Below are 27,813 nucleotides of genomic sequence, written 5' to 3' on the forward strand. Positions count from 1 at the left end.
CACCAGTTTATTTATTTTTTACTCAAAAAGGTTGTAACAAATACAATCGCTCAGTTTAACTTCATACAAGCCACATTAAAGCCAGTACCATTAAAAGTGTTTCTATTATTGAGATATAATTAATTATAACTTAACAAGCAGATGACACTACACTTTTCCTCAAAGTGTGAACTATAGGCTATCAAAGATTGTTCAGAAAATTCTTATTGTGGCATTCCTGTGAAAACGGAAGTTAATTATTGGTCTTGTGAGAGACAATTACTTAAGGGGTTTAAGGGACTTAACCTTTAAGCTTATTCATAGAATATACCCTGCTAAATATTTTCTTGTAAAATTTAAAGTAAAACAGATATAATTGTCAATTCTTTACAATTCTTTTAAAGACAGTCACAGTATTTACTGTAATTATTTGCAATGTAGTATTTTTTGCAATAGATTCTTGACCTCATTGCTGAAAATTGACAACGATGAAAACATGCACTATTAGGTCTATTTGTAAATCAGAAGGACAAAAAAAATTCATGAAATATATATATTATATTTGATACATTTTATTATTTTAATGGCTAAAATCCAAATCCATAGGGGTGGCAGTGGCTCAGTGGTTCATGTAGGTTGTCTTCAAATTGGAAGGTTGGTGGTTCAATCTTCGGCTCCACTTGACCAAGTGTCGAGGTGTCCTTGAGCAAGACACCTAACCCAGCTGCTCCCGCTGTTGGTGTATGAATGTGTGAGTGAATGGGTGAATGTGAGGGAATATGTAAAGCACTTTGGATGGCCATTGGTCTATGAAAGTTACCTTTTAATATTACCTTTAGAATTACTTAGAATTAATATTACCTTTAAAAAAAAAAGCTAAGAAAGTTTTCAGATTCTATAGGCATTTAACTATTTTCATCTTCATTAGTTAACATTAGTTAATGTATTAACTAACATGAACAAACCATGAGCAATACATTTGTTACAGTATTTCTTAATCTTTGTTAATGTTAGTTAATAGAAATAAAGCTGTTCATTGTTTGCTCATGTTAGTTTACAGTGCATTAACTAACGTTAACCAAATTTAAATAAAGTATTTGTAATTGTTGAAATTAACATTAAAGGAACAGTATGTAAGAAATTTATATCAATTAATCATTAAATGGCCCTAAAATGTCACTAGACATTAAGAAATAATTTTCATTTCAAATACTTATATCACTCACAACAGCGGTCTGGCCAGGATATTGTCATTTAAAAAGTGGAGTTGCAGCCCTCAACTGATGTTTATGTTGTCATTTTGTGTATTGGCCACCAGCTGTGTGATTGCAGTACCAGTTTTAGCCACACGTTTTGTGATTGCAATACCAGTTTTGGCCACAATCCTACATACTGTTCCTTTAATAAAGATTAATAAATTCTGTATAAGTGCGTTCATCATTAGTTCATGTTAACTAATGTAGTTCACTAATGTTAACTAATGAACATTATTTTAAAGTGTTACCCATCTTTTTGTATAATATTACAAATATTATTATTACTTCCAACAAAGAAACAAAGTTTTTTTTATTTTAATTGATCTAATTTTGTTTTTGGAAAGTTTACATTTGGGTACACTGCTGTATTATCTATATTACTGTCAATTGTTCAATAAAAAACGTAAATGTAAGTTTGTAACCATAGTAATGTTAATGAAGTCTCAACTATTACCGCTGTTAAACACATACGCAGGGACCAGCATCTGTTACGCTAAGCGTAGCTGCGCTTGGTCATAGTTTCAGGTTGTACAACAGGCGTAAATATTTTTTACAAAGCCGGAAGTTGCTAAACCTGACAACGGGCTTACAGCCAACTTTTTTACATCCAGCTGGCGCAACCGGCCCTAGATGGCTTATGACGTGTGTTTGGATTCACTGGCAGACACTACAGTTTCTATTTGTGGATTTGGGCTCCGTGTGTACAAATATCAAAGTTCATAAAACGCGCCATTAAAATGTTTGGCATGTGTTAAACAAGCTCCAATGACACTAGAAATCTGGGTCACCGCTGCACGACCCAACACCAAATGCTGTATCAGTGCATCTCCTGGCAGATCTCCAGTCAAGATTTAACCTCATGAAACTATGTGACTGATAATGAACCTGACACCACAGACAGCCAGACGAAAGTGCTGAAAGGAAAACAAAGAGCTTAAAGCCCCCATCATATAAAATGCACTTTTAAATGTGTTTCTAGCAGAAAATGAGTTGCCAGTGTGTGTGCAGAAACATCCTGTAAAATACATCGATTCTTCTTTGTGTAATTTCCTTTAAACTGCAACAGTCACACAAAGCAGTAGTAACTTGTAAATATTTATTAAAGTCATTACAGGGCTCCAGACTAACTTTTTTCACTAGGAGTACAGTGGCCCCCAACTGAAAAATGTAGGGGCGCAACCAAAAAATTTAGGGGCACACACTGTAAATCAACATGATAATCAAATATTCACATTTCTACTAATTTCCACTGTATTACTTATAAATACTTTAATATGCTAGATGCAGAAAGTACAATGTGCTGTTTCAAATTCAGTGTAACAATACAAAAAAGTCAAATTTACTGGTGGAACATGTGCGACTGGATGTAAAATTCAGTTACACACTCTCAAATTTTGGTGGCAAAATGCCACCATTTGGTGGCAGTCTGGAGCCCTGCATTAAATATCTCCAATTATCATGACTTGCATATTAAGAGTCATGAAGATGGAAATAAATGATGCCCATAACAAATACGATCTATAAATGGCAAAGTGTTGCAACATCTTTAGAGCCATTAACATGACCAAATAGAGCCGATGGATTCTGCTGCGTACACAAGAGCATCTCTATAAAAGAAAGAAGACCTCACACAGACCCATCCACGGTAAGATCATTTACTACACCTTTATCTGTTATAGGTTAGATTGATTCTACCATTGCATACTACATTATACTGAACTATACTATAAACAACTGTATTATGCTATACAACACTATACCCTACTACACTATGCTAAAGTATACAATACTCAACTATATTATGCCAGAATACACTATATCATACTAAACTACCCTACATTGCATTGAGCAGAGGTGTAAAGTACTGGAGTAATTTTACTTGATTACTCTACTTAAGTATTATTTTTGCATGAATACAATTAAAAATTTAAAACTTTAATTTTAACTTGAAAGTAAAAAATGGACATTTTTCTCCTTACAATTTTATTTATAGTCAAAAAGTACTTATTTTTCAGCCTGATCTCACGAGAATGTGTACATATTTTACGAGTTGGCTAATTTGTATGAATTCATATGAAGTTAATCGTGCAAAAATATATGATTCTCATGAAAAACACAATAACGAAACCCAACTCACTGTCCACATTGTTTATCACAACTGTTTACATCTGATCTGTGCATCCTGCCGTTTTCTGAAATATCTACGGCAATGCCGTCGCAATGGCTTTCTGTTTGTATGATTTAATGAATAAACATGCATGTAGAGTTCAGACACAGTAAAAACCTTGGCACTGATTTAATGGGATTCAGAAATCAATAATCTCAACAAATACTAACTGAACGCTCCTATAAACATCCCTACGCTACAAACCCTAAAAAGATCATTACTGCTTTCATACATTACAAATGTCTGTAATGTAAGATGAACATTGCTGCTGGACCTGTCTCACATGTTTTCTTCACTTTATAATTCCTTAAAGGGACACTTCACCCATTTGGATTAAGCTTTGTATAGTTAGAACCCCAGTCATGTGTTTGAATGATCATCAACATTTCCTCAGTTGCCGCTGGGACAGGAGAAATACAGATTTTAGTATTGCACTTCTTTCTTTCAATGATGTAAAAATCATCATTTTGCATCATTGAAAGAAGGACGTCCAATATCTTTGTTGAGGCGAAAAGAATCATGAAGTAAAAATTATGTTTATTTCTATAATATTTCAGGAGAAGTCATCATGGGAGAAGGTGAGATGGAGTATCTTGGCCCGTCGGCCTTTTTTTTCCGCAAACCAGAGAGAGAGAGGATTGAAGTACAGGCCGCCCTGTTTGATGCCAAAATAGCTGCTGTTGTTTATTGTCAGACTGTCACTGTCAAAGAAGATCAAATCTTTCTTTTTTTGTTCTGTTCCACTGTCAATCCATACAAATGGCTGAGGGTGTACGATTCAGTTGTTGTGGCCGGTTACAGGGGCAAGAAAAGGGTTGAAGCCCCACCCCACATCTTCTCCATCTCTGACAATGCCTACCATTTCATGCTCACCGGTCAGAAAAAGTTTTTAAACAAATAACTAAAAGTGTTTTTGAAGTGAACACAAAACTAAAACATCTTCTCCATCCTTGAAGAGGAGTGCATGTTCCCCAAAGCCACAGACATGAGCTTCAAAAACAAGCTGCACGATCAGCATCTCGGCAAATGTGCAGCTTTTCAAAAGCCCAAACCTGCCAAAGGCAAGGCGGAAGCTCACTTCTCTCTGGTGCACTACGCCGGCACTGTTGACTATAACATTACTGGCTGGTTGGGCGAGAACAAGGATCCACTGAACGATTCTGTTGTGCAACTCTATCAGAAGTCATCAGTCAAACTGCTGTCCCTCCTGTATGTCGTTAGTGCAGGCGAAGGAAAGAATAACAGAACAAGTGATGACAATACAATAATTATGAGATTAATTATAATATTTGGAAACCCATGGTCATCTCTGTTTCAGGTCTGTTGGAGAACCCCCTGGTTCTCCATCAGCTGAGGTGTAATGGTGTGCTGGAGGGTATCAGAATCTGCAAAAAGGGTTTCCCCAGAATCCCCTATGGTGACTTCAAGCAGAGGTATTGTGTTTAAACGATCACAGTGTAAAATTAATATTACTACAAATACAGCCAAGACCTATCATTGATGTTTTAAAACACTTGATTTCAGATACAAAGTATTGAATGATAGTGTCATCCCTCAGGAAAAGTTCATGGACAACAAAAAAAGCTTAAAAAAAACCTTGGGCTCTATTGACGTCGACCACAACCAGTATAAACAAGTTTGGACACACCAAAGTATGTGATAGGAATGTATTTGAAATATTGAAGTCATTCCAGGTAGACTAAGACAACAGGTTTGCTACCAGTTAAAATAAATCCTGTGTTGGTATTGCAGGTGTTCTTCAAAGCTGGTCTGCTGGGTACTTTTGAAGAGATGAGAAACTAGCAGTGCTGGTAACCATGACTGAGGCTCTTTTTCATACACAGTAAAACTCCCAGTGTTAAATTAACACTGCTGGGAGCATATATGGTCCCACTCTACAGAGTGTTAAATTTACACTGAATCAGTGTTAAAGTTAATGAGGTAATGAAGTGATGATTAAGACATTAATGGTGAACACCTGCTGGTCATTCTGTGTCAAATTAACTTAATTTTAGAATTGTTCCTGTCTCTAAGTTTTTATTTTATTTTTCTGGAGAAAGTAATACTAAAATAATGAAAAAGGTCAAAATATTAAATGCAATAGATATATAAAAACTGCAGTGTGTATATATGAGTCTATCTTACAGAGTTTTAAAAAGTTACACTGAAGCAGAGTAAAAAGCTGCAATCTTTAACTTTTGCCTCTCTATCATCATCTCTGTTTGAAACCCAAACTTACAACTTTGTTGTAGAGTTATTTTGTAGACGATGATAAGTTTAACTTCTAAACAACTGTTGTCAGAAAAAATAAAAGTGCTCAACTATTCCAGCATCCACACATGTGATTTAGTAGACAAATCTTCTTTCTGATACGATGTAATCACAAGTCAAATGGATATTTATCACAAAAATTATCACAATAAATCTCCAGTTTGTGTTTTAGATTCATTTGAAGTCACCATTATTGTGATTAGTGTTTCCTTTAGTTAGGCGTTTGTCTCTTAACCTTCACTAAACTAACTCTCCAATATTAGCAATTGCAACAGTGTTTCAATAAAAGCACTTGTTTGTTGCTTGATGTAGAAAAAATCTTATCAACCCACCTAAAATTGCTTGTTTTTAAAAATATTAATATATGATATGATATGAAAAAGGTAAAGAAAAAAGCATAATAAATGTTTCTCTATGCAAATGACACAGTTTTGGATAAGGGTGCTTTTTTTTTTTTTTTTTTTTAAGAGAGACTTCATGACTTCGGATACAAATCTCAACAATGGTGACAGTAAATGGTAAGAAAGTTGCACAACTGTGTCATGTTGCAATGCATGATGGGAGTTATGAAAGAGTTTTCTACAATCCTGGTACCCAGCATGCATTGCGGCATGAAGCTTTGTTGTTGATTGTCACCATGGTTGAGTTTTATAGGGTGATTGTTGATGTCATGAAGCTTTGTTGTTGATTGTCACCATGATTGTGTTTTATAGGGTGATTGTTGATGTCTCAGGGTGTCCGACTGAAACCACAGATTAGATTTGTGTAAAAAAAATTAACTCTTAAGGGTATGGATTAATAGCATAGGAACATCACAGGTTTGACTGAACATAAAAAAATGTAACTTACATTTAGTGTTTTTTTTTTGTTTGAGATCAGTGAATCACAATATTTAACAACTACTGTAGCACACCAACAGTTTATAACTTCATCTGTGTCACCTCCATCTGCTCCAACAGATGTGTTTAATAAACACAATGAACAGAAGAAAGCCAACTCTAATCTTCAAGACTCAAGTGCCCAACTAATGGAAACACTAATTGGGACAATGGTGACTCACTATTAACCAGAAATACAGCTGTTGTATAGAGATTAAACTTATCATCCATGTTACTCTACAAGCAAGTTGTAACTTTAAGTTTCAAACAGAGATGATGATAGAGAGGCAAAAGTTAAAGATGGCAGCTTTTTACTCTGCTTCAGTGTAACTTTTTAAAACTCTGTAAGATAGAATCATATATACACACTGCAGTTTTTATATATCTATTGCATTTAATATGTTGACCTTTTTCATTATTTTAGTATTACTTTCTCCAGAAAAATAAAATAAAAACTTAGAGACAGGAACAATTCTAAAATTAAGTTGATTTGACATGAAATGACCAGCAGGTGTTCACCATTAATGTCTTAATCATCACTTCATTACCTCATTAACTTTAACACTGATTCAGTGTAAATTTAACACCCTGTAGAGTGGGACCATATATGCTCCCAGCAGTGTTAATTTAACACTGGGAGTTTTACTGTGTAGATATGTCATGCGGAAGGTGTTTGTCAAGATGATAGAGAGGAGGTACAATGCACTTACATAACTATCTGGAAAACAAATACATTTAAATGAAGTAGTTTCAAAGATAGCATGGCTTCTTTCTGTAAAATATCCTCTAAAAATGTTTACTTGTCTGAATTAGAATCAAAGCATGAATATTTACACCCTAAACCTGCCACAGGATGCTCAACTGCACCTTGATGAAGCCGTCAGAGGACAGGAAGACATGAAGGAACAGGTTGCCATGGTGGAGCGCAGGAATAACCTGATGCAAGCTGAGATTGAGGAGCTGAGAGTTGCACTGGAGCAAGCTGAGAGAGGCCGCAAAGTGGCCGAGCAGGAGCTTGTGGACGCCAGTGAGCGTGTGACACTCCTGCACTCTCAGGTACAATGATTGTACAGTAAAACTAAACTTGAGAACAACTGTTTGAAGGTAACAGTGAGGTTTCTGACTGAAGCTATTGATGTCTCACAGAATACAAGTCTTATTAACACCAAGAAGAAGCTTGAGAGTGATCTTGTCCAAGTTCAAGGTGAGGTGGATGATTCAGTCCAGGAGGCCAGAAATGCAGAGGAGAAAGCCAAGAAGGCCATTACTGATGTGAGTGCTTGCAAGAGTCTACTTTCATAGTAGAAATTCTAAAGAGCACATGCAACCATACAATTCCCTTAATGAAGCTTTAATGTGTGTTTGTCCTAAAGCTTAGTTAATGATAATTGGCTCTCATTGCCGGCTGCCATGATGGCTGAGGAGCTGAAGAACGAGCAGGGCACCAGTTCTCACCTGGAGAGGATGAAGAAGAACATGGAGATTACGGTCAAAGACCTGCAGCATCGTTTGGATGAGGCCGAGAGTTTGGCCATGAAAGGGGGAAAGAAACAGCTCCAGAGACTGGAGGCCAGGGTAGGTTTTAATGTTTATGTGCTAAAAAAGTATTGATTCTCCCAAGTCCTGACCATGGCAAAGATTGTGAGAGTTAAAACAAACAACTGCATACATGCATGCTATAACACTGAGAAGTGGACATTACTAACAAAATATGGTTAACACAACCAACTAAAAATTACAAAGAGAGTTACACACAGTGACTACGGACAAGTGAAATGACAAAAAGAGTGAGAAGTTCTTGTGATGTTATGCAATATATCAGCACTCGTGTCACTTGTGTAGTCAAAAAAATAAACCAAACTTTCTGTATCATACTTCTTTACTGAAGGTGCGTGACCTGGAGTCTGAAGTCGAGTCTAAACAGAGACGTAGTGCTGAAGCTGTTAAAGGAGTGCGCAAATACGAGAGGAGAGTGAAGGAACGCACATACCAGGTACTTACCATCTGTACAGCAGTAACAACAGATGAGTCAAACGACAATGCTGGATAGTGATTTAACCTCTTTCACCTCTACAGACTGAAGAAGATAAGAAGAATGTCATGAGACTGCAGGATCTGGTGGACAAGCTGCAGATGAAAGTCAAGTCCTACAAGCGTCAAGCTGAGGAAGCTGTAAGTGGTGGTTTTGTGTTAGAACATTGTGAGAACTTAAAGGATCATTTTTAAAATTAATTGTCAAATGAGAAGATCCAAATGGACTTACAACATAAATCTCAATTTACAGGAGGAGCAGGCCAAAACTCACCTGTCTAGATACAGGAAGGTGCAGAATGAGCTGGAGGAGGTTCAGGAACGTGCTGACATTTCTGAGTCTCAGGTCAATAAGATGAGAATCAAGAGCTGTGAGATTGGGAAGGTGAGCGCCTGCTGGTACTGTAAACAAACTGCTACCTGAAATAAATGCAAAATAAACACAAAAATGAATACATTGATTAGGGTTAAAAAAGCCTGACACTACACAATAAAATTTAAATGAGAAATAAATAACATTTATTAATTTAGTAAAATGCAAAATAGGATTAATTTACTAATGATGTAAGATTTTGTAGCTTACTGTATATAGAATCATTGAGTAAAATGTATGCATTTTTTTCTCTTTTTTTAGGGCAAAGAATTAGCAGGGTAAAACCAGAAGGCTGGATCACAACAGGAAGTAATCATAAAATATGAATTACTTGTAACTAATAAAAAATATGTTGTGTTCTTACAATTACGTTACTGTAATTTTTTATGGAAACAAGGGAAATGAGACATGACAAAAGACAATAGCAAACGAAACAAAAATGAATAAGAACAAACAGAATGTGTTTTGCAGAGGAAGATGGAATATACAATTTTGTCAAATTAAAAATGTACAAAATAGTTATTGTTAAATTACAAATAACAATACTACAGAACAGTTAATAAACAAAAGACTAGAGGAAAATATGGAAAAGCAGAGTAATAGGTATGTATAATTATTTTTGTTAAGACCACAAAGACCACAGTGTGAGTTCCCCTTCATGGTCTCACTTATACCTCTACCAGCAGCAACCTAGTTTTCCCAAGAGGTCTTCCATCAAAGTACTGACCAAGCTCAATCCTACTTAGTTTAAGTGGGCAACCAGTCTTGGGCTACAGGGTGACATGTAGGCATGGGCAGACTGGGCTCAAAAAGTGACCCTGGACTTTTTCACCCAAAGCGGCCCACCACACCCACAAAACATTGCCTCAACACAAATGCTATATTATACTTTTTAGGAAATCAAATTTATTATAAAATAATGCATTTGAACTATATGCCAATGACATCTTACAAACCATGTCATAAAATAAAGGTTAAACTGGAAGCTTTATCTCTCTGTTCGGTTTTTATGTCAGATCTAAGGGTGAAAATCTCTCACTTTAAGTTTTATAAATCATTATCAAGAACAAATTATTTTATTGAAAGCTGACAGGTAACCAGAGGTGTAAACTGACTTTGCTAACACGAGAAAGACCTATTTATGGATACACTGTTTTTGGATATACTGTCCAAAATCAAATCTATTTTTGTCTAAACAAAAGGGAACAAATGAAACATACTCACAAAATCTCTCTCAAAGAAAACATAAATAATCAAACAACAAAAAACAGTAGTAGCTTTAATAAGATTTATAAAATCACATTAACACAAACTTAGCCCTAAATGTAATTTCATTACTATAAACATCTGTTGTTTCTATTGGTTGACTGACAGTTACTACAGCAATAGCGTTTACATGGCAAATAATCTCAATTTCATTTCATCAACAGCAAAATTCACGTAAATTTAAGTAGTTTGCATACCTGGATTTTCTAATTATGTGTATTTTTTAATATAATAATGAATTTTCTGTAGTGCAGCTTTGAAACAATGCAATTATGTGTAAAGCACTAAATGCTCAAACTTACACCTTCTTATAAATTATTGGTTGGAATTCTGCCCTGCTCTGTAATGTGATTGGCTGGAATTCGCATTCATCTCAAGAAACACCCGACTTATTTCATTTAATTGGTTAAAATTCTTTCTCGGCGTGTAATTCAAATCTGTATACATTTGTTTCTTTTAATGAACACAAAGGAAGATATTTTGAGGAATGTTTGTTACAAAACCATTTATTATTTTTCCTATCATGGAAGATAATGGGTTACTAAGTGAAGTAACCCAATCACCTCCCCTTTTCCCAACCTCTTCCACCAGACATCCCTAACCAAAATATAAATAAAAAATACCTTATTTTCTGGTTAATCAGGATTGTCACACCAAAGAATGATTGCCCGCATTATCCACCATTAACTGTATGGATTATTTACAGCTATCAGTAAACTAAATAATTACTTCAAATTTCATGACTCTAATTGGTTGAGCTATGGATAAAATTTGTTAATCTCCACACATGGACATCCAGTTCATACCATATCTCAATTGATAAACAATTTTCCTGTGAGAAGTCTGAGTTTAAGCATAGGACGACCAGTGCAGGTCAACAAATTTAGTCCCATCTTCCCATTGGGGTAATTTATCCACCTCGGGTGCCCAAATGTTCACCTCTCCAAAACTATTCAACACCTGTAACAAAGATACAGATGAACTCACACACTTTCTCGAGGTCTCTTGCTTGTTTGAGAAACGTAATAAAACTATAATTTGTGATTCTCACCAAATGCACAGTTATATCTAAAGACCATGACGAGAAGTAATTGTTTTACTTGTGACTTTAACACAGAATCCTATTTTTTCTATTGGAGAGAAAGTTTTTAGTGAAAGATTATACATGATCTAAAAGCATATTATTTCATAAGCATGAAGAATTTACTCAAATCACTTTTATTTAATGAAGGATACATATTGATAAGTATCTTATTTATAAGAATTCAAAATTATTTAAAAATATATAATGAAAAGGAGCTGGAAATTATACAACCTTGTGGGTTCGCCAGGCTACAAAATCCACAAGTGAATATAGAAATACATAATAATGTGAGCCCAATGAAACACACAGCACAATGGGGTTCAATTCTAAATATAAAACATCCCCTGAACCTTTTGCAAACTTTCCTTAAATATCCAGAGAGACCAAAGCACTGTAATAATGTTGTTTTTATGGTAAAAAATGATAGAGATTGGGTCTTGTTGACCCAGGGGCTGCACCTATTTTGCATACAGTGGGGGATTGGTTTACATGCCTAAGGTAGGAGGTGTGTCCCAACATTGAGTAAGGTTTGCCTAATTTATAGTTACACTTTATCATTGTATTCTGTTATTTTGGGAGTAAGACCACTGTACCAATCGCCAGAGACATTTCAAATTATATCAAACATAACTATTAGTTTAGTTTGTTTGTCTAAGTAGCATTTGTCATTTCATATACACAGTTTTTGTGCTGAGAGAATGATGAGAGGGGTAGAAGGGAACAGATGTGTAGGTGTGAGTTTTTGTTGGGTTATGCCATCTCTAATGGCGGTTTGAACTCTGTGAGGAGCTTACTATGCTCTCTGTTTCTTGCACCGTTGTGCTCCCTCAATGTGACACTTTGGCTATGGTCTTACAAAAGTATAAATACTTGTCTTTGCATTAAATAATACTGATAGCTCATATACAAACATTAAGACATTTTTTAAACATAGGCTTTTAGCAGTCTATGCTCTCTACAATTAAAAAAGGCAATTCAATGTATTTGATATATTTCAAAGTATTGCTCTGCAACTGCTAAAATTCTCAAAGTAAACCAAACACAAAGATACCAGAAAACACCAGCACATGTGAGATCTATGTGCCTGTTAAAACTGTGCTAATACATGGTATGAAAATGAAACCATGCATTCCTATGAAGTCAAAACCCATGCTGCAATTTTTTTATCACGATATACAGACATGTAAACATTATTCTCACCAGGATGGTCTTCCAAGCAGCAGCAGAACTTTCTTCATTGGGAAATGAGGGGCATGACCGCTGCAGAACTTGGTCACCATCCCAAAAAGCATGACTGAGATGGGCTCATGGTTTTAAAGAGGAGAACCTGTGATCCTTAGACAGAAACACAGAAGCCTGAACATTAATATTCATTTAATGTTTAACATCTAACATCTCTACCCTTCAGGTTTTTCAGCTGCTGTAAAGAATGTTGTTGGGTGGAAATCTTTTACTGATCCCTTACAAGCTGAGATCTCACTAAAACAAACCGAGTTCAGATTTTAAGGTTTTTTCTGATGGTTCTCTACTCTGTCTCTGTCACAGTGTCTGTAGGTTCTTCACGCTGAAAAGTTTCCTCCACCATTAGGTACATGATGTTTAACAACAAAATAAAACACACACATTGGGCTTTTTAAACATGTTTTGGTTTGACTATATGCTAAATTCAATTTTATTCATATAGTACTTTTCACAATTGTGTAATTGTTGCAAAAAACCATCATTACATAAAAAATGTGCTTCTGTACCTGAGGTCAGTGCTGTCGGCCAGAGAGATCGCAGGTTTCCTGAAACACATTAAACATCAATTTACAGCCCTTCTGTTATTTCACTGATGTCTATTGTTAATGATTGTTTGCATGCATGTGGTGTATCTCACTCTATTTCCAGAGCAGTGAAAGCTCCAACATCCAACAGTAGAAAGATGTTATATCTCATCCAGTGCTGGACCTCCATCTCTGAGCTACACTCACCAAACATCCCTGAAACATCACACACAGTCCGTTACATCTTATTAACAATTACAGTTAAATCACACACACTGTGAACAAATATAAGCAAGAAGGATGTTTTCTAGAAGACCTTGTGCCATATACAGAAGAGCTCTGGCGACTTTAAAAGTCGCTCTCTGCCGATGATGTCCAGCTCGTCCAGCAGACGCATGGCATGATCTCTGTGCTGAACCGATTCCAGCTCGGCCCATTTATTTTCGGGCACTGCCGAAACAAAACAGGACACATGCTTGAGGTATTCTGCCAATCACAAAGCACTTAATAGATGTCATCTAACATATGATCTCATGAGAGTTTAGTAAGGCTCAGAAGTCTGCACTAAAGGTTATTATAAATCACATTAATGATGAATATATATTGAATTTGAGGTAAACGACAAATAAATAAAATGCTTTAATTGGGAAATGCTCTTCATCCAATCAAGTTTAAAACTTTTATTTGTGGATTTGGGCTTGATGTGTAGAAAGATCAAAGTTCATAAAAAACAAGCCTTTCCATTTTTTTCATGGTGAAAGATGCTCCAGTGACAGTAGACATCTCTGTCACCGCTTCACAGTTCTACATCAAAAACACGCGCATAAACACACACACATACGCATTCTGGTTTCCATGTTTTGTGGGGACATTCCATAGACGTAATGGGTTTTATCCTGTACAAAAAACTTTCTGCTACTTCAAATTTTCAAGAAACATCATTCTGTTTGATTTATAAGCTGGTTTCCTCATGGAGACCTCGCAAATGTCCCCACAAAGTCAAAAATGCCAGGTACACACACACACGCACACACGTATGCACGCACACACACACTCACACCAAACTGGTTCGCTCAACAGACATCTCATGATGAAGCCTTTCTTATAGCTTAAAATTCTATATATCAGGTTACGTATGTACTGAATTTGGTTAAAGTAACAACTGTAAGGGATATGTTATATTGCCTTGAACCCTGTCAGTAAATTTCCTGGCAGATCCGCAGTCAAGATTTAACCTCAGGAAACAATGTGACTAATTATTAACCTGACACCATTGACTTACAAAAGAAAGAGCTGGAAGGAAAACAAAGAGCTTAATATAAAACAGAGAACTATTAATATGTGTTTATTTGTTGTGTTGAACAGTGCAGACATGTCTGAATAGGTCAGCTGTTTGTGTGCCATTGTGTTTTAGTTTAGTATTACCATTGTGTAAGAGTTCATGTTAGGCTATGAACAAAAGAATGAACACAATAGTTTAATTCAAGATCAAATAAATGTTTAAATAATCTTCATAATGTTTGCTTTGACTCAGAGATACCTGTATATAAAAAAAACCTGTGAGTAAAATTCATCAAAACTAAACTCAAATCCAATGATTAGTGTTTAGGTAAAACTTATCAATGAACCATAACTAATAACACAAACGATATTTGATTAAAAAAGCTTAATGCATAAGTTGATACACATTAGAATAGTTAGAATTAGAATTAACTGATCAGTGAAAGAATGCTTGTGGATCATTAGAAAAGTTATTAAATATCTCCAAATATTGTGACTTGCACATAAATTCTTGAAGATGGAATTAAAAGTTATCATTAAAAATACAGATCTATAAATGGCAAAGTGTTGCAACCCTTTAGAGTGAATTAACATGACCAAATAGAGCCAATGGATTCTGCTGAGTACACAGGAGCATCTCTATAAAAGAAAGAAGTTTTCCCCACTTCATCAAGACCTCACAGAGACCCATTCACGGTAAGATCATTTACTACACCTGTATCTGCTATAGGTTAGATTGAATATACCATACTACACTATACCGAACTACACTATACTTGCTATAATATACTGCATAATATACTGTACTGTGCTATACTATACCATCCTACACTATACTGTGCAATACTATACTATTTCATACTACACTATACTACAGTATACTATACTGCATATACTATGCCATCCTACACTATACTGAACTATACTATATTGTACTATACTGCATTGCACTGCACTGTATTATGCTATAATATACTGTATAATACACATTACTGTGCTATACTATACCATACTACACTATGCTTAAGTATACTATACTTGCTATAATATACTGTATAATAAACTTTACTGTGCTATACTATACTATTCTACACTATACTGAACTATACTATACTATACTATACTATACTATACTATACTATACTATACTATACTATACTATACTTCAATGCATTATGTTATAATATACTGTATAATATACTGTACTATACTATACTATACTATACTATACTATACTATACTATACTATACTATATTATACTCTACTACACTGCAATGCATTAGGTTATAATATACTGTATATTATACTGTGCTATACTATACTATACTATACTATACTATACTATACTATACTATACTATACTATACTATACTATACTATACAATACTATACTATGCTATGCTATACTATACTATACTATACTATACTATACTATACTACACAACAATGCATTGGGTTATAATATACTGTATCATATACTGTACTGTGTTATACTATACTATACTATAATGTACTGCAAAGAATTTGGTTATTATAAACTGTACTATGCTATGCTATACTATACTATACCATCCTACACTATTCTGTCCTATACTATATTATACTATACTGCACTTCACTGTATTATGCTATAATATACAGTATAATATACAATACTGTGCTACACTATACCATCCTACACTACACCAAAGTATACTATACTGCACTATATTATGCTGTAATATATATAAGAATAACTTGCATAGAGAGATCTTAAAATATGCCAGTGCCATTGATCTGTCTTTTTCTAAGGCATGTTTATAAAAGACACATAATCATCTTACTTTAACTAAAGGTTTAGACTTGGCTTTAGCTAATCCTTGTCTGTGAAATCCGGCCTTTTTAAAATAATTGAGTAATTTTTATTAAATTTAGATTACATTTGACCTATGTTTATTTGATGTCACATATTTTGAAGTAGGATAATATTGTACTATTTTGACATACAGTACAAAGAGCAAGAAATATATTTCAGTCTCATGTTTGTTAGTGGTGGTCACACAGTGAAAGCAATCATCTGCCTCAAACAATAAGGGGTTGACTCATTCATCAATACCTGAATACTTTAGGCATATTGATAATGTTTTGCTACAAGTAAATGTGAATAGCTATGATAGTACTGTACTGGATTATAGATGTTTGAGGTCAACTTAATCACAGATATTTGACAGCTATCTTCTACATGTTTAGTGAACAAGACCCTGAACATCATTTCTCTGAACTGAGGCTGTGAAAAAGGTAAAACAAAAGTTTCTGTTTGTATGATTTAATGAATAAACATGCATGTAGAGTTCAGACTCAGTAGAAACCCTGGCACTGATTTAATGTGATTCAGAAATCAAACATCTGAACACAACTGACTGAACGCTCCTGTAAACATCCCTACGCTACAAATCCTTAGAATTATCATTATAGCTTTCATACAGTGCAAATGTCTGTAATGTAAAGATAAACATGGCTGCTTAGAAAATACTTGACCTGTTTTACATGCTTTGTTCACTTGCTTCACATTTCTAACAACATTTCTAATAACATACTGATTTTAATGTCGATAATACTTTAGGAGAAGTAATCATGGGAGACGCTGAGATGGAGTGTTTTGGCCCGGCGGCCATTTACCTCCGGAAACCAGAGAAAGAGAGAATCGAAGCACAACATTCCCCGTTTGATGCCAAAACAGCCTTCTATGTATCTGATCAAGAACAGATGTTTTTGAAGGGTACTCTTCTTAGTAGAGAGGGTGACAAAGTTACCGTCAAAACTCATAGTGGGAAGGTATGTTCAAAACTATAAACTGTGATGTTGAGAAACTATTTACATTAATATCTCGAGTTTGTCTAACTGTTGTTGTTTATTATCAGACTGTCACCGTCAAAGACGATCAAATCTTTCCCATGAATCCACCAAAGTTTGACAAAATTGAGGACATGGCCATGATGACCCACCTCAATGAGGCCACTGTGCTGTATAATCTCAAAGAGCGTTACGCAGCATGGATGATCTATGTAAGTCTAACAACATCACTTTTAATACCTGCGATGATGATGAGGTTGAACACACGTCTCTGTTTCAGACCTACTCTGGTTTATTCTGCGCCACCGTCAATCCATACAAATGGCTGCCGGTGTACGATTCAGTTGTTGTGAATGGATACAGGGGCAAGAAAAGAGTTGAAGCTCCTCCCCACATCTTCTCCATCTCTGACAACGCCTACCAGTTCATGCTCTCTGGTCAGACACACTTTAAAAAGTTTTTAAACAAATAACTAAAGATGTTTTTCACGTGAACACGAAACTAAATCTCACTAGTTTTTCACTTCCTTATTACATCATCCCAGTCTATGTATGGTTTATAAGTGCACATTAATTTTAAATATAACATGTCGTAACTTGTAACATTTCATCGTAATGTAATAACATGCTCTGCTACTAAACAACTTTTAACATGTTTTCTCAGATCGTGAGAACCAGTCTATCCTAATTACGTGAGTTGATTTATAATACATGACAACAATTTCTATTCAATTCTACTATTGTATTTCTAATTTAAAGTGTCTTACATTTACGTTTTCACACTACAGCGGAGAATCCGGCGCAGGAAAGACCGTCAACACCAAACGTGTCATCCAGTACTTTGCGACAATCGCTGTGGCTGGACCGAAGAGGACAGAACCTGTTGCGGGAAAAATGCAGGTTAGCAAACGCACAATACTGTAAAAATAAACAAAGTTTAGTGACACAACTGTTCTACATAATGAAATTACTCATATACGCCACAGGGGTCGCTGGAGGATCAAATCATCGCAGCCAACCCCCTGCTGGAAGCTTATGGTAATGCCAAGACTATAAGGAACGACAACTCGTCTCGTTTTGTAAGTTAAAGTCTGATGAAATGCATTATCATTTGTGTTATACCTTTCCAAGATGGCAGACAATTAAAGGGTGTCCTAAATAATGTTTTAGGGTAAATTCATCAGGATTCACTTTGGGACAACTGGGAAACTGGCGTCAGCTGATATTGAAACTTGTGAGTAGCACCGTTTTAAAACCAAAACATGTTTTACTGTTAAATAAGCATGAATTTCAGTCATCTGAAGCCAATGTTCTCCTGTAAAGATCTGCTGGAAAAGTCAAGAGTAACATTCCAACTGTCTGCTGAGAGGAGCTTCCACATCTTCTACCAGCTCATGACTGGACACAAACCAGAACTGATCGGTGAGAAATCTACAGTAGTGTGTGATTTATAAAAGCCAATGTCTAAGAGCAGTGTTAATATAGTGCACATGAATTCTTTACAGAGGCGCTGCTCATCACCACCAATCCTTTTGACTATCCGATGATCAGCCAGGGTGAAATCACTGTCAAGAGTATCGACGATGTGGAAGAGTTCATTGCCACAGATGTACGTGGTGGACAACAACATTGTTATTATATATTTGCATGAGTAGAAATGATGCTAGTGCATTTACATTTTACATTTAGCATACTTACAAAGATTACGAAACAATAAAAGCGATGTGTCATAGGGAGGCTATAGTACAAAAGGTGCTTATGAGAAGATATAAGTTTTCACTGTTTCAAAACAATACCTGTTGAGAGAAAAGAAAGAGTTAGTTAAGGTATTGAAGAAACATCTCCCCCTGTGAAAGACTGCACAGTTTCGTTTAGGGAGAACGAGAAAAAGCACTGGCCGGCGCATGTTTTTGGAGGTTGACGCACTGAATCCTTTACACGAACCAGAGTCTCGCCCCCGACCAGTGGGCTTAACACCACAGATTGATACCCATGAGCGTCATCAAAATTTGGTTGAGTAAAAGAGTAAGAGGAGATGGGGATGAGACTGTGTCAGCCATCTCCCTGATGCCTGTCTGGGCTTCATACTTCTTGCTTCCTCAATGCCCTCCTCCTCAGGGACCTCATTGTGCAATACTTATCTTTTTAACCTTTACTCTTTGTTTGGAAATTAATAGCTCGATTTGGGGTTTTATTAGTCTTGTTTAAGAGTTTTGGCCTTGTATTGTGGATTGTAAGCAAAGTAGCGTTCTATACTGTTTCCAAATGTTTAGCTTGGTCCTCTTTATCTGTGATGCTTGTTTTTAAAAGTTTATGCCTAACTTATGCTTTTATTAATTTTTTTAGTTATGGCCTCGTTTAGTGGACTAAATTTTTATTTTTTAAATGAAACGGGAGAAGAGAAAGAAATGTCAGTATCTATGCCAAGTACTGCATTAGATAATGTAGTATAAAAACACCTCACTTGTTGTTTCAAAAAACAGACTGCAATCGACATTCTGGGATTCACTGCTGAGGAGAAAATAAGCATCTTCAAGTTGACAGGTGCTGTGATGCATCATGGCAGCATGAAGTTCAAACAGAAGCAGAGAGAGGAGCAGGCTGAACCTGATGGCAATGAGGGTGAGAGATGAACTATCTGAAGAGAGATGATACTCATATAACCATACAAACAGTCATTTATTGACCATTATTTGAAAAACTTTGCTTGTTTATAGAGGCTGATAAAATCGCCTACCTCATGGGCCTGAACTCTGCAGACCTACTGAAAGCTGTGTGCTACCCCAGAGTGAAGGTTGGAAATGAGTACGTGACCAAAGGTCAAACTGTACCACAGGTGATGATGAGTAACACAATCAATGTCTATTGAACAGACAAAATCTAAAATCATCTTAGATCAAATTTATGACTTCTGTACACTCTTTCATAGGTGCATAACACAGTCAACGCTCTGTGCAAGTCAGTTTATGAGAAAATGTTTGCATGGATGGTCGTCCGCATCAATGAGATGTTGGACACAAAGCAGGCCAGACAGTTCTACATTGGTGTGCTGGACATCGCTGGATTTGAGATCTTTGATGTGAGAATAATTTACTAATACGTTTCTAAGAATCAAAATAAAAACATAGTGATATAAGAGTGAGAATTTGCTTGTGTTGAAATGTCAGTACAACAGCTTGGAGCAGCTCTGCATCAACTTCACCAACGAGAAACTGCAACAGTTTTTCAATCATCACATGTTTGTGCTGGAGCAAGAGGAGTACAAGAAAGAAGGCATTGAATGGGCGTTCATTGACTTTGGAATGGACTTAGCTGCCTGCATTGAGCTTATTGAGAAGGTAAAAATAAAGATGACAAAACAATGTTTATATTATGTTCTTATGATTAAGCTTGAGTATTTCTCCACCAGCCAATGGGCATCTTCTCCATCCTTGAAGAGGAGTGCATGTTCCCCAAAGCCACAGATGGAAGCTTCAAAAACAAGCTGCACGATCAGCATCTCGGCAAAAGCGCAGCTTTCCAGAAGCCCAAACCTGTCAAAGGCAAGGCGGAAGCTCACTTCTCTCTGGTGCACTATGCCGGGACTGTTGACTATAACATTACTGGCTGGTTGGAAAAGAACAAGGATCCACTGAACGATTCTGTTGTGCAACTCTATCAGAAGTCATCAGTCAAACTGCTGTCCCTCCTGTATGCTGCTCATGCAGGTGCTGAAGGTAAGAATGACAGAACAAGTGATGACAATACAATAATTATGAGATTAATTCTATTATGACTGAACTTGTTCTTGCCTGCACACAAAACAGCTGAAGCTGCTGGAAAGAAAGCATGCAAGAAGAAGGGTGGTTCATTCCAGACCGTGTCTGCACTGTTTAGGGTAAGTTTTGCTCAACAGCAGGTAAAATGTTGTATTTCAAGTTAAATTACTGTCCAAGTCAACACACAACAATATTAATTCTACAGGAGAACTTGGGTAAGCTGATGACAAACCTGAGGAGCACTCACCCTCACTTTGTTCGTTGCCTAATTCCCAACGAGTCCAAGACTCCAGGTAAAGACTCCTGAAACAAAGGTGAAATGATTGTTTAAGTTATTTTGGAGACTTATGGTCATCTCTGTTTTAGGTCTGATGGAAAACTTCCTGGTAATCCATCAGCTGAGGTGTAATGGTGTGCTGGAGGGTATTAGAATCTGCAGAAAGGGTTTTCCCAGCAGAATCCTCTATGGTGACTTCAAGCAAAGGTACTTTGTTTAAACAATTACAGTGTAACACAATAATCTCACTACAAATACAGTCAAGACCCATCATTAATGTTTCAAAACACTTGATTTCAGATATAAAGTATTGAATGCTAGTGTCATCCCAGAGGGACATTTCATTGACAACAAGAAAGCTTCAGAGAAACTCTTGGGCTCTATTGACGTCGACCACACTCAGTATAAATTTGGACACACCAAAGTATGTGATAGAAGTTTATTTAAAATATTACATCTAGAAATCTAGTATGCTAGGTGAACAGAGACAACAGGTTTGCTACTAATTGAAATAATTCCTGTGGTGGGATTGCAGGTGTTCTTTAAAGCTGGTTTGTTAGGTACTCTTGAAGAGCTGAGAGATGAGAAACTTGCAGCACTGGTGACCATGACTCAGGCTCAGTGCCGTGGATTCCTCACAAGGAAGGAGTTTTATAAGATGATGGAGAGGAGGTACAATGCACTTACAAAAACTGGAAAACAAATTAAATTGAATGAATTTTTTTTTAATGCTAACTGATGATATTTTACACAGAGAATCCATTTTTACAATCCAATACAATGTCCGATCATTCATGAATGTGAAACACTGGCCATGGATGAAGATTTACTTCAAGATCAAACCTCTTCTGAAGACTGCAGAGACAGAGAAAGAAATGGCAGCCATGAAGGAGAACTACGATAAAATGAAAGAGGATCTATCCAAGGCACTGGCGAAAAAGAAGGAGCTTGAAGAGAAAATGGTGTCACTTATGCAGGAGAAAAATGATCTTCAACTGCAAGTAGCATCTGTGAGTGCTCCAGTGCTTATACCCACATTCATAGATTTTAACAGGTTCAAGAAATTAACCTTGTCCCATCCAAATTAATAGGACAGTGACAATCTATCTGATGCTGAGGAGAGATGTGAAGGTCTTATCAAAAGCAAGATCCAGCTCGAGGCGAAACTCAAAGAGACAACCGAGAGACTGGAGGATGAGGAGGAGGTCAATGCTGAACTGACTGCAAAGAAGAGGAAACTGGAAGATGAATGCTCTGAACTGAAGAAAGATATTGATGACCTGGAGCTCACCTTGGCCAAAGTGGAAAAGGAGAAACATGCAACAGAAAATAAGGTTCACATTTAATCACATCTTCTTAACACAGCTCATGTGTTTATACTTGAGAAGAAAAACACTGAACAATTCTTGCATTTAGGTGAAAAACCTGACTGAGGAGATGACCTCTCAGGATGAGTCCATTGCCAAGCTGACCAAGGAGAAGAAAGCCCTTCAAGAGGCACACCAGCAAACCCTTGATGACCTTCAGGCAGAGGAAGACAAAGTCAACTCTCTGACTAAAGCCAAGGCAAAACTTGAGCAGCAAGTGGATGATGTAAGATGTTTGGCATGAGAATAAATGAAAGAAACTGATCAGAATGTAGTAGATTCTAACCTACTGGCTTTTGAAAGAACAGCTCGAGGGTTCACTGGAGCAAGAGAAGAAACTTCGTATGGACCTCGAGAGAGCCAAGAGAAAGCTTGAGGGTGATCTGAAACTGGCCCAGGAATCACTAATGGACTTGGAGAATGACAAACAACAATCAGATGAGAAGATCAAAAAGTGAGAAAAAGACAGAAAATTTGTAAATATAAACAAATACACATTTTACAAAACCTTAATTTTATTGAAACAGGAAGGACTTTGAGATAAGTCAACTGATCAGCAAGATTGAAGATGAACAGTCTTTGGGAGCACAGCTTCAGAAGAAGATCAAAGAACTTCAGGTAATGTCTATTAAATTATAAAGTACCTAACTAGGAAAATCACATTACCAATATGACAAGCTAAGTGGATATTTTAAAATCAGGCCCGTATTGAGGAGCTGGAAGAGGAAATTGAGTCTGAGCGAGCTGCTCGTGCTAGAGTGGAGAAGCAGAGAGCTGATCTCTCCAGGGAACTTGAAGAGATCAGCGAGAGGCTTGAGGAAGCTGGTGGTGCCACTTCTGCCCAGATTGAGATGAACAAAAAGCGTGAAGCAGAATACATGAAGTTGCGTCGTGATCTGGAAGAGTCCACCTTGCAGCATGAGGCTACAGCAGCCGCTCTCCGAAAGAAGCAGGCAGACACCGTGGCTGAGCTCGGAGAACAGATCGACAACCTCCAGCGTGTCAAGCAAAAGCTGGAGAAGGAAAAGAGTGAGTACAAGATGGAGATTGATGACTTATCAAGCAACATGGAGTCAGTGGCCAAATCCAAGGTAATCACAACTAAAGGGATCATTAAACGAAAATGTACATAGGAACAAAACATGGGTAAAACTTTTTTATTTTCTTAGGCTAACTTAGAGAAGATGTGCCGCACTCTTGAAGACCAACTAAGTGAAATCAAGTCCAAGAATGATGAAAATGTTCGCCAGCTCAATGACACAAGTGCTCAAAGAGCAAGACTTGCCACTGAGAATGGTTAGTGCATAACAAAATGTTGTTCTAAATAAAACTGTTCAATAGAATTATTAACACAAAGGGGATTAACAGGTGAACTGGCTCGTCAGCTGGAGGAGAAAGAAGCTCTTGTTTCTCAGCTGACCAGAGGAAAACAGGCTTTCACTCAGCAGATTGAAGAACTCAAGAGACATGTTGAGGAGGAGCTTAAGGTTATATCACGATACATAGTGAAATACATTTCCATTTCAAGAAAACCAAAGAGACCCAGACTTCTAATGCAAATTAAACATGTTTGATTTTAGGCCAAGAACGCCCTGGCCCATGCTGTCCAGTCTGCCCGCCATGATTGTGATCTGCTCAGAGAGCAGTATGAAGAGGAGCAAGAGGCAAAATCTGAACTTCAGCGTGGCATGTCTAAGGCCAACAGTGAGGTGGCTCAGTGGAGAGCCAAATATGAAACTGATGCTATCCAACGCACCGAGGAGCTTGAGGAAGCCAAGTAAACCAATGCACAACATTTAGGTAAATTATTGAACAATTCACATCTGATATACCAAGGCATAATTTCATATAATTTTCCACAGGAAAAAGCTGGCCCAGCGTCTCCAGGATGCTGAAGAATCTGTTGCGGCTGTGAACTCCAAGTGTGCTTCTCTGGAAAAGACAAAGCAAAGATTGCTGGGTGAAGTCGAGGACCTCATGATTGATGTTGAGAGAGCAAATTCATTGGCTGCCAACATGGACAAGAAGCAGAGAAACTTTGACAAGGTAAGGAAAACATAAAATCTAAGCTTCACAAAGTTTATGAACTTGAATGATTTATTAAAATTTCACTGTTTCTGTTTTTTTCAGGTCCTGGCAGATTGGAAACAGAAGTACGAGGAAGGTCAGGCTGAGCTAGAAGGTGCTCAGAAAGAAGCTCGTTCCCTCAGCACTGAGCTCTTCAAGATGAAGAACTCTTATGAAGAAACTCTTGATCACCTGGAGACTCTGAAGAGGGAGAACAAGAATTTGCAACGTAAATGGCACTTTTATTAACATATCATCAAAAAATAAAAATTGAAACTATAACTTTTATAACTGTACTTTTTACCTTTAGAGGAGATTTCTGACCTTAGTGAGCAGCTTGGAGAGACCGGAAAGAGCATTCATGAGTTAGAGAAAGCCAAGAAGACAGTGGAGATTGAGAAATCAGAGATCCAGACTGCACTGGAGGAAGCTGAGGTAAACCTACATTAACACCATGCAAGAATTTATAACTCACCCTGTCTTACTCTTCTATGTTAATAAAACCTCACTACTGTTTATCAGGGCTCTCTGGAACATGAAGAAACTAAGATTCTTCGCATCCAGCTGGAGCTGACCCAGATCAAGAGCGAGATTGACAGAAAGATTGCTGAGAAAGATGAAGAGATTGAGCAGATCAAGAGGAACAGCCAACGAGTGATTGATTCCATGCAAACCACTTTGGACTCTGAGGTCAGGAGCAGAAACGATGCCCTGAGAGTCAAGAAGAAGATGGAGGGAGATCTCAATGAGATGGAGGTCCAGCTGAGCCATGCAAACCGCCAGGCTGCTGAGGCCCAGAAACAGCTCAGGAATGTCCAAGGCCAACTCAAGGTACATTTCTTTCTGCTAAATGTCTTCACAAAATATTAATTTGTCTGAATTAGAATTTAAGCATGAATAATGACACCCTAAATCTGCCACAGGATGCCCAACTGCACCTTGATGAAGCTGTCAGAGGACAGGAAGACATGAAGGAGCAGGCTGCCATGGTAGAGCGCAGGAATAACCTGATGCAAGCTGAGATTGAGGAGCTAAGAGTTGCACTGGAGCAAGCTGACAGATGCCGCAAAATGGCAGAGCAGGAGCTTTTAGATGCCAGTGAGCGTGTGGGACTCCTGCACTCTCAGGTACAATGATTGTACAGTAACACTAAACTTGAGAACAGCTGTTTGAAGGTAACAGTTAGGTTTCTGACTGAAGCTGTTGATGTCTACAGAATACAAGTCTTATTAACACCAAGAAGAAGCTTGAGAGTGATCTGGTCCAGGTTCAAGGTGAAGTGGATGATGCGGTCCAGGAGGCCAGAAATGCAGAGGAGAAAGCCAAGAAGGCCATCACTGATGTAAGTGTTTGCTACAATCTACTTTCAATTCAGAAATTCTTCCATATCAATCCCAAATGCAGCTTTGATGTGTCTTTGTTCTAAAGCTTAGTTAATGATATTTGGCTCTCATTCCAGGCTGCCATGATGGCTGAGGAGCTGAAGAAGGAGCAGGACACCAGTTCTCACCTGGAGAGGATGAAGAAGAACATGGAGATTACGGTCAAAGACCTGCAGCACCGTCTGGATGAGGCCGAAAGTCTGGCCATGAAAGGAGGAAAGAAACAGCTCCAGAAACTGGAGGCCAGAGTAGGTTTGAATGCTTAGGTGCTTACGAGTCCTGATCATAGCTGAGATCATATTGGTTAAAACAACTGTTCACAGCCATGTTATAACACTTAGAAGTAGAAATTACTAACTATTTCCTGCCATTGACAAGTTATCTTGTCAATTAAGAGTAATCCTTTTTCCTAAAAATTATGCTTTCCTGGCAAGTTTTTACAGTAATTTGTATTTCTGCTACTATCTACTAGATGGCACTCTTACCCATTTTATAATAAAACTGAGGAAAAAACTAATTTAATTAATTTTTACATTAAAATTTATGTTTTGACCATCGTTCTGAATCTGATCTCTAGCAAAAGTCCTACACAAAAATGCAATTATTTTAGCTTTTTGCTCAAAATTTGGTATGTTTGAAGAAACCTACCTGTATTTAAGATGTTATAAAAAAAGAGAACAAATGAAGATACGATGAAATGTTTTTCTCCCATTTTGTTTGTTTGAAAGCAGATTCTGTTCTTTCATTTGATATATTTGAACATTTTCCTGGAAGGCATTTTGTAAAACTTATGAAAATCACAAGAAATACTGATGGGAAACTTTTTAAAAAAGGCTGGTGGGTAATGAGTTAACAAATATGGTTAGCACCACTAACAAACCAAACCAGAGAACCAAAAGAATAAAAAAAAGGTGTGATGTTGTGCATGAGGTTATTGCTTATGTATTCATAAAAATGGACCAAAAGGTATTGTATCATACTTCTTTAAGGTGCGTGAGCTGGAGTCTGAAGTGGAGTCTGAACAAAGACGTAGTGCTGAAGCTGTTAAAGGGGTGCGCAAATACGAGAGGAGAGTGAAGGAACTCACCTACCAGGTACTTCCCATCTATACAGCAGTAACAGCAGATGAGTCAAACTACAATGCTGGATAGTGATTTAACCTCTTTCACCTCTACAGACTGAAGAAGATAAGAAGAATGTGACCCGACTGCAGGATCTGGTGGACAAGCTGCAGATGAAAGTCAAGTCCTACAAGCGTCAAGCTGAGGAAGCTGTGAGTGATGGTTTTGTGTTTGAATATTGTGACATCATCAAGTTAATGAGACAACAACAAGTAAATGAGTCAAAGGAAAATATCCAAATTAACTTACAACATAAATCTCAATTTACAGGAGGAGCAGGCTAACACTCACCTGGCCAGGCACAGGAAGGTGCAGCATGAGATGGAGGAGGCTCAGGAACGCGCTGATATTGCAGAATCTCAGGTCAACAAGCTGAGAGTCAAGAGCCGTGAGATTGGGAAGGTGAGCGCCACCTGCTGGTACTGTTATCAAACTGCTACCTGAAATAAACTCAAAATAAACACATACATACATGCAAACAGTAGAATTAATTAAGTAAAATGTGCATTCTTACGTTTTTTAGGGAAAAGAATCAGCAGAGTAAAACCTGAAGCCTGAATCACAACAGAAAGTAATCATAAAATATGAACTACTTCTAACTAATAAAAAGTTGTTGTGTCCTTACGATTGTGTTATTGCAGTTCTTAAACAGTTGTA

General features: G+C 37.0%; 3 protein-coding genes across 7 annotated transcripts in view; 2 read left to right on the forward strand and 1 right to left on the reverse strand.

The window, feature by feature from the left end:
- Positions 1-9,321, forward strand: part of LOC135721075 (uncharacterized) — a 42,811-nt gene extending 33,490 nt beyond the window's left edge. Inside the window, exons 76-78 of the mRNA XM_065243204.2 lie at positions 8,628-8,723; positions 8,836-8,967; positions 9,217-9,321. Of these exons, the coding sequence (XP_065099276.2) occupies positions 8,628-8,723; positions 8,836-8,967; positions 9,217-9,237 (249 nt within the window). The 3' untranslated portion in view covers positions 9,238-9,321. The remainder of the gene's footprint in view (positions 1-8,627; positions 8,724-8,835; positions 8,968-9,216) is intronic.
- Positions 534-18,067, reverse strand: LOC135721086 (striatin-interacting protein 1 homolog). Of its 4 annotated transcripts, XM_065243231.2 has the most exons (8): positions 17,952-18,067; positions 13,388-13,521; positions 13,185-13,287; positions 13,054-13,092; positions 12,506-12,640; positions 8,857-9,002; positions 8,553-8,628; positions 534-712 (listed from the first exon to the last, which is right to left on the reverse strand). In XM_065243231.2, the coding sequence occupies exons 2-5, from the start codon at positions 13,506-13,508 to the stop codon at positions 12,619-12,621; spliced, it is 285 nt and encodes a 94-aa protein (XP_065099303.1). In that variant the 5' UTR covers positions 13,509-13,521; positions 17,952-18,067; the 3' UTR covers positions 534-712; positions 8,553-8,628; positions 8,857-9,002; positions 12,506-12,618. The 4 variants fall into 4 exon arrangements, with proteins under 4 accessions (XP_065099303.1, XP_065099304.1, XP_065099306.1 ...); XM_065243232.2 differs by lacking the exon at positions 8,553-8,628; XM_073813434.1 differs by lacking the exons at positions 534-712; positions 8,553-8,628 and adding an exon at positions 11,028-11,181 and having other exon boundaries at positions 8,875-9,002.
- Positions 15,024-27,780, forward strand: LOC135721067 (myosin heavy chain, fast skeletal muscle-like). Of its 2 annotated transcripts, none has more exons than XM_065243191.2 (41): positions 15,024-15,048; positions 16,583-16,630; positions 16,956-17,167; positions 17,254-17,397; positions 17,466-17,622; positions 17,849-17,876; positions 17,973-18,084; positions 18,171-18,263; positions 18,355-18,418; positions 18,508-18,606; positions 18,690-18,793; positions 19,668-19,806; positions 19,902-20,020; positions 20,114-20,263; positions 20,352-20,522; positions 20,594-20,900; positions 20,991-21,061; positions 21,148-21,235; positions 21,309-21,426; positions 21,520-21,643; positions 21,755-21,891; positions 21,974-22,229; positions 22,311-22,553; positions 22,636-22,812; positions 22,895-23,040; positions 23,114-23,204; positions 23,288-23,677; positions 23,756-23,882; positions 23,955-24,073; positions 24,167-24,363; positions 24,449-24,632; positions 24,717-24,882; positions 24,964-25,088; positions 25,176-25,484; positions 25,577-25,780; positions 25,870-25,995; positions 26,113-26,283; positions 27,025-27,129; positions 27,213-27,308; positions 27,427-27,575; positions 27,680-27,780. In XM_065243191.2, the coding sequence occupies exons 3-41, from the start codon at positions 16,967-16,969 to the stop codon at positions 27,705-27,707; spliced, it is 5,835 nt and encodes a 1,944-aa protein (XP_065099263.1). In that variant the 5' UTR covers positions 15,024-15,048; positions 16,583-16,630; positions 16,956-16,966; the 3' UTR covers positions 27,708-27,780. The 2 variants fall into 2 exon arrangements, with proteins under 2 accessions (XP_065099263.1, XP_065099264.1); XM_065243192.2 differs by having other exon boundaries at positions 27,427-27,558.
- Positions 27,781-27,813: the final 33 nt, after the last annotated feature.

Source organism: Paramisgurnus dabryanus, chromosome 24, assembly GCF_030506205.2.
Source record: "Paramisgurnus dabryanus chromosome 24, PD_genome_1.1, whole genome shotgun sequence".
Lineage (NCBI taxonomy): Eukaryota > Metazoa > Chordata > Actinopteri > Cypriniformes > Cobitidae > Paramisgurnus > Paramisgurnus dabryanus.

What these genes read in the sequence shown, in the direction of transcription:
- LOC135721067 (XM_065243191.2), top strand. Translation starts at nt 16,967, where the DNA reads ATGGGAGACGCTGAGATGGAGTGTTTTGGCCCGGCGGCCATTTACCTC. An exon ending in AAGGTCAAACTGTACCACAG is followed by an intron (nt 20,021 to 20,113) that starts GTGATGATGAGT and finishes ACTCTTTCATAG; the next exon opens with GTGCATAACACAGTCAACGC. An exon ending in AGTCAGTGGCCAAATCCAAG is followed by an intron (nt 23,678 to 23,755) that starts GTAATCACAACT and finishes TTATTTTCTTAG; the next exon opens with GCTAACTTAGAGAAGATGTG.
- LOC135721086 (XM_065243234.2), bottom strand. Translation starts at nt 13,508, where the DNA reads ATGGGCCGAGCTGGAATCGGTTCAGCACAGAGATCATGCCATGCGTCT. An exon ending in TTCACTGCTCTGGAAATAGA is followed by an intron (nt 13,093 to 13,184) that starts GTGAGATACACC and finishes AATGTGTTTCAG; the next exon opens with GAAACCTGCGATCTCTCTGG. An exon ending in GCCGACAGCACTGACCTCAG is followed by an intron (nt 12,641 to 13,053) that starts GTACAGAAGCAC and finishes TTTCTGTCTAAG; the next exon opens with GATCACAGGTTCTCCTCTTT.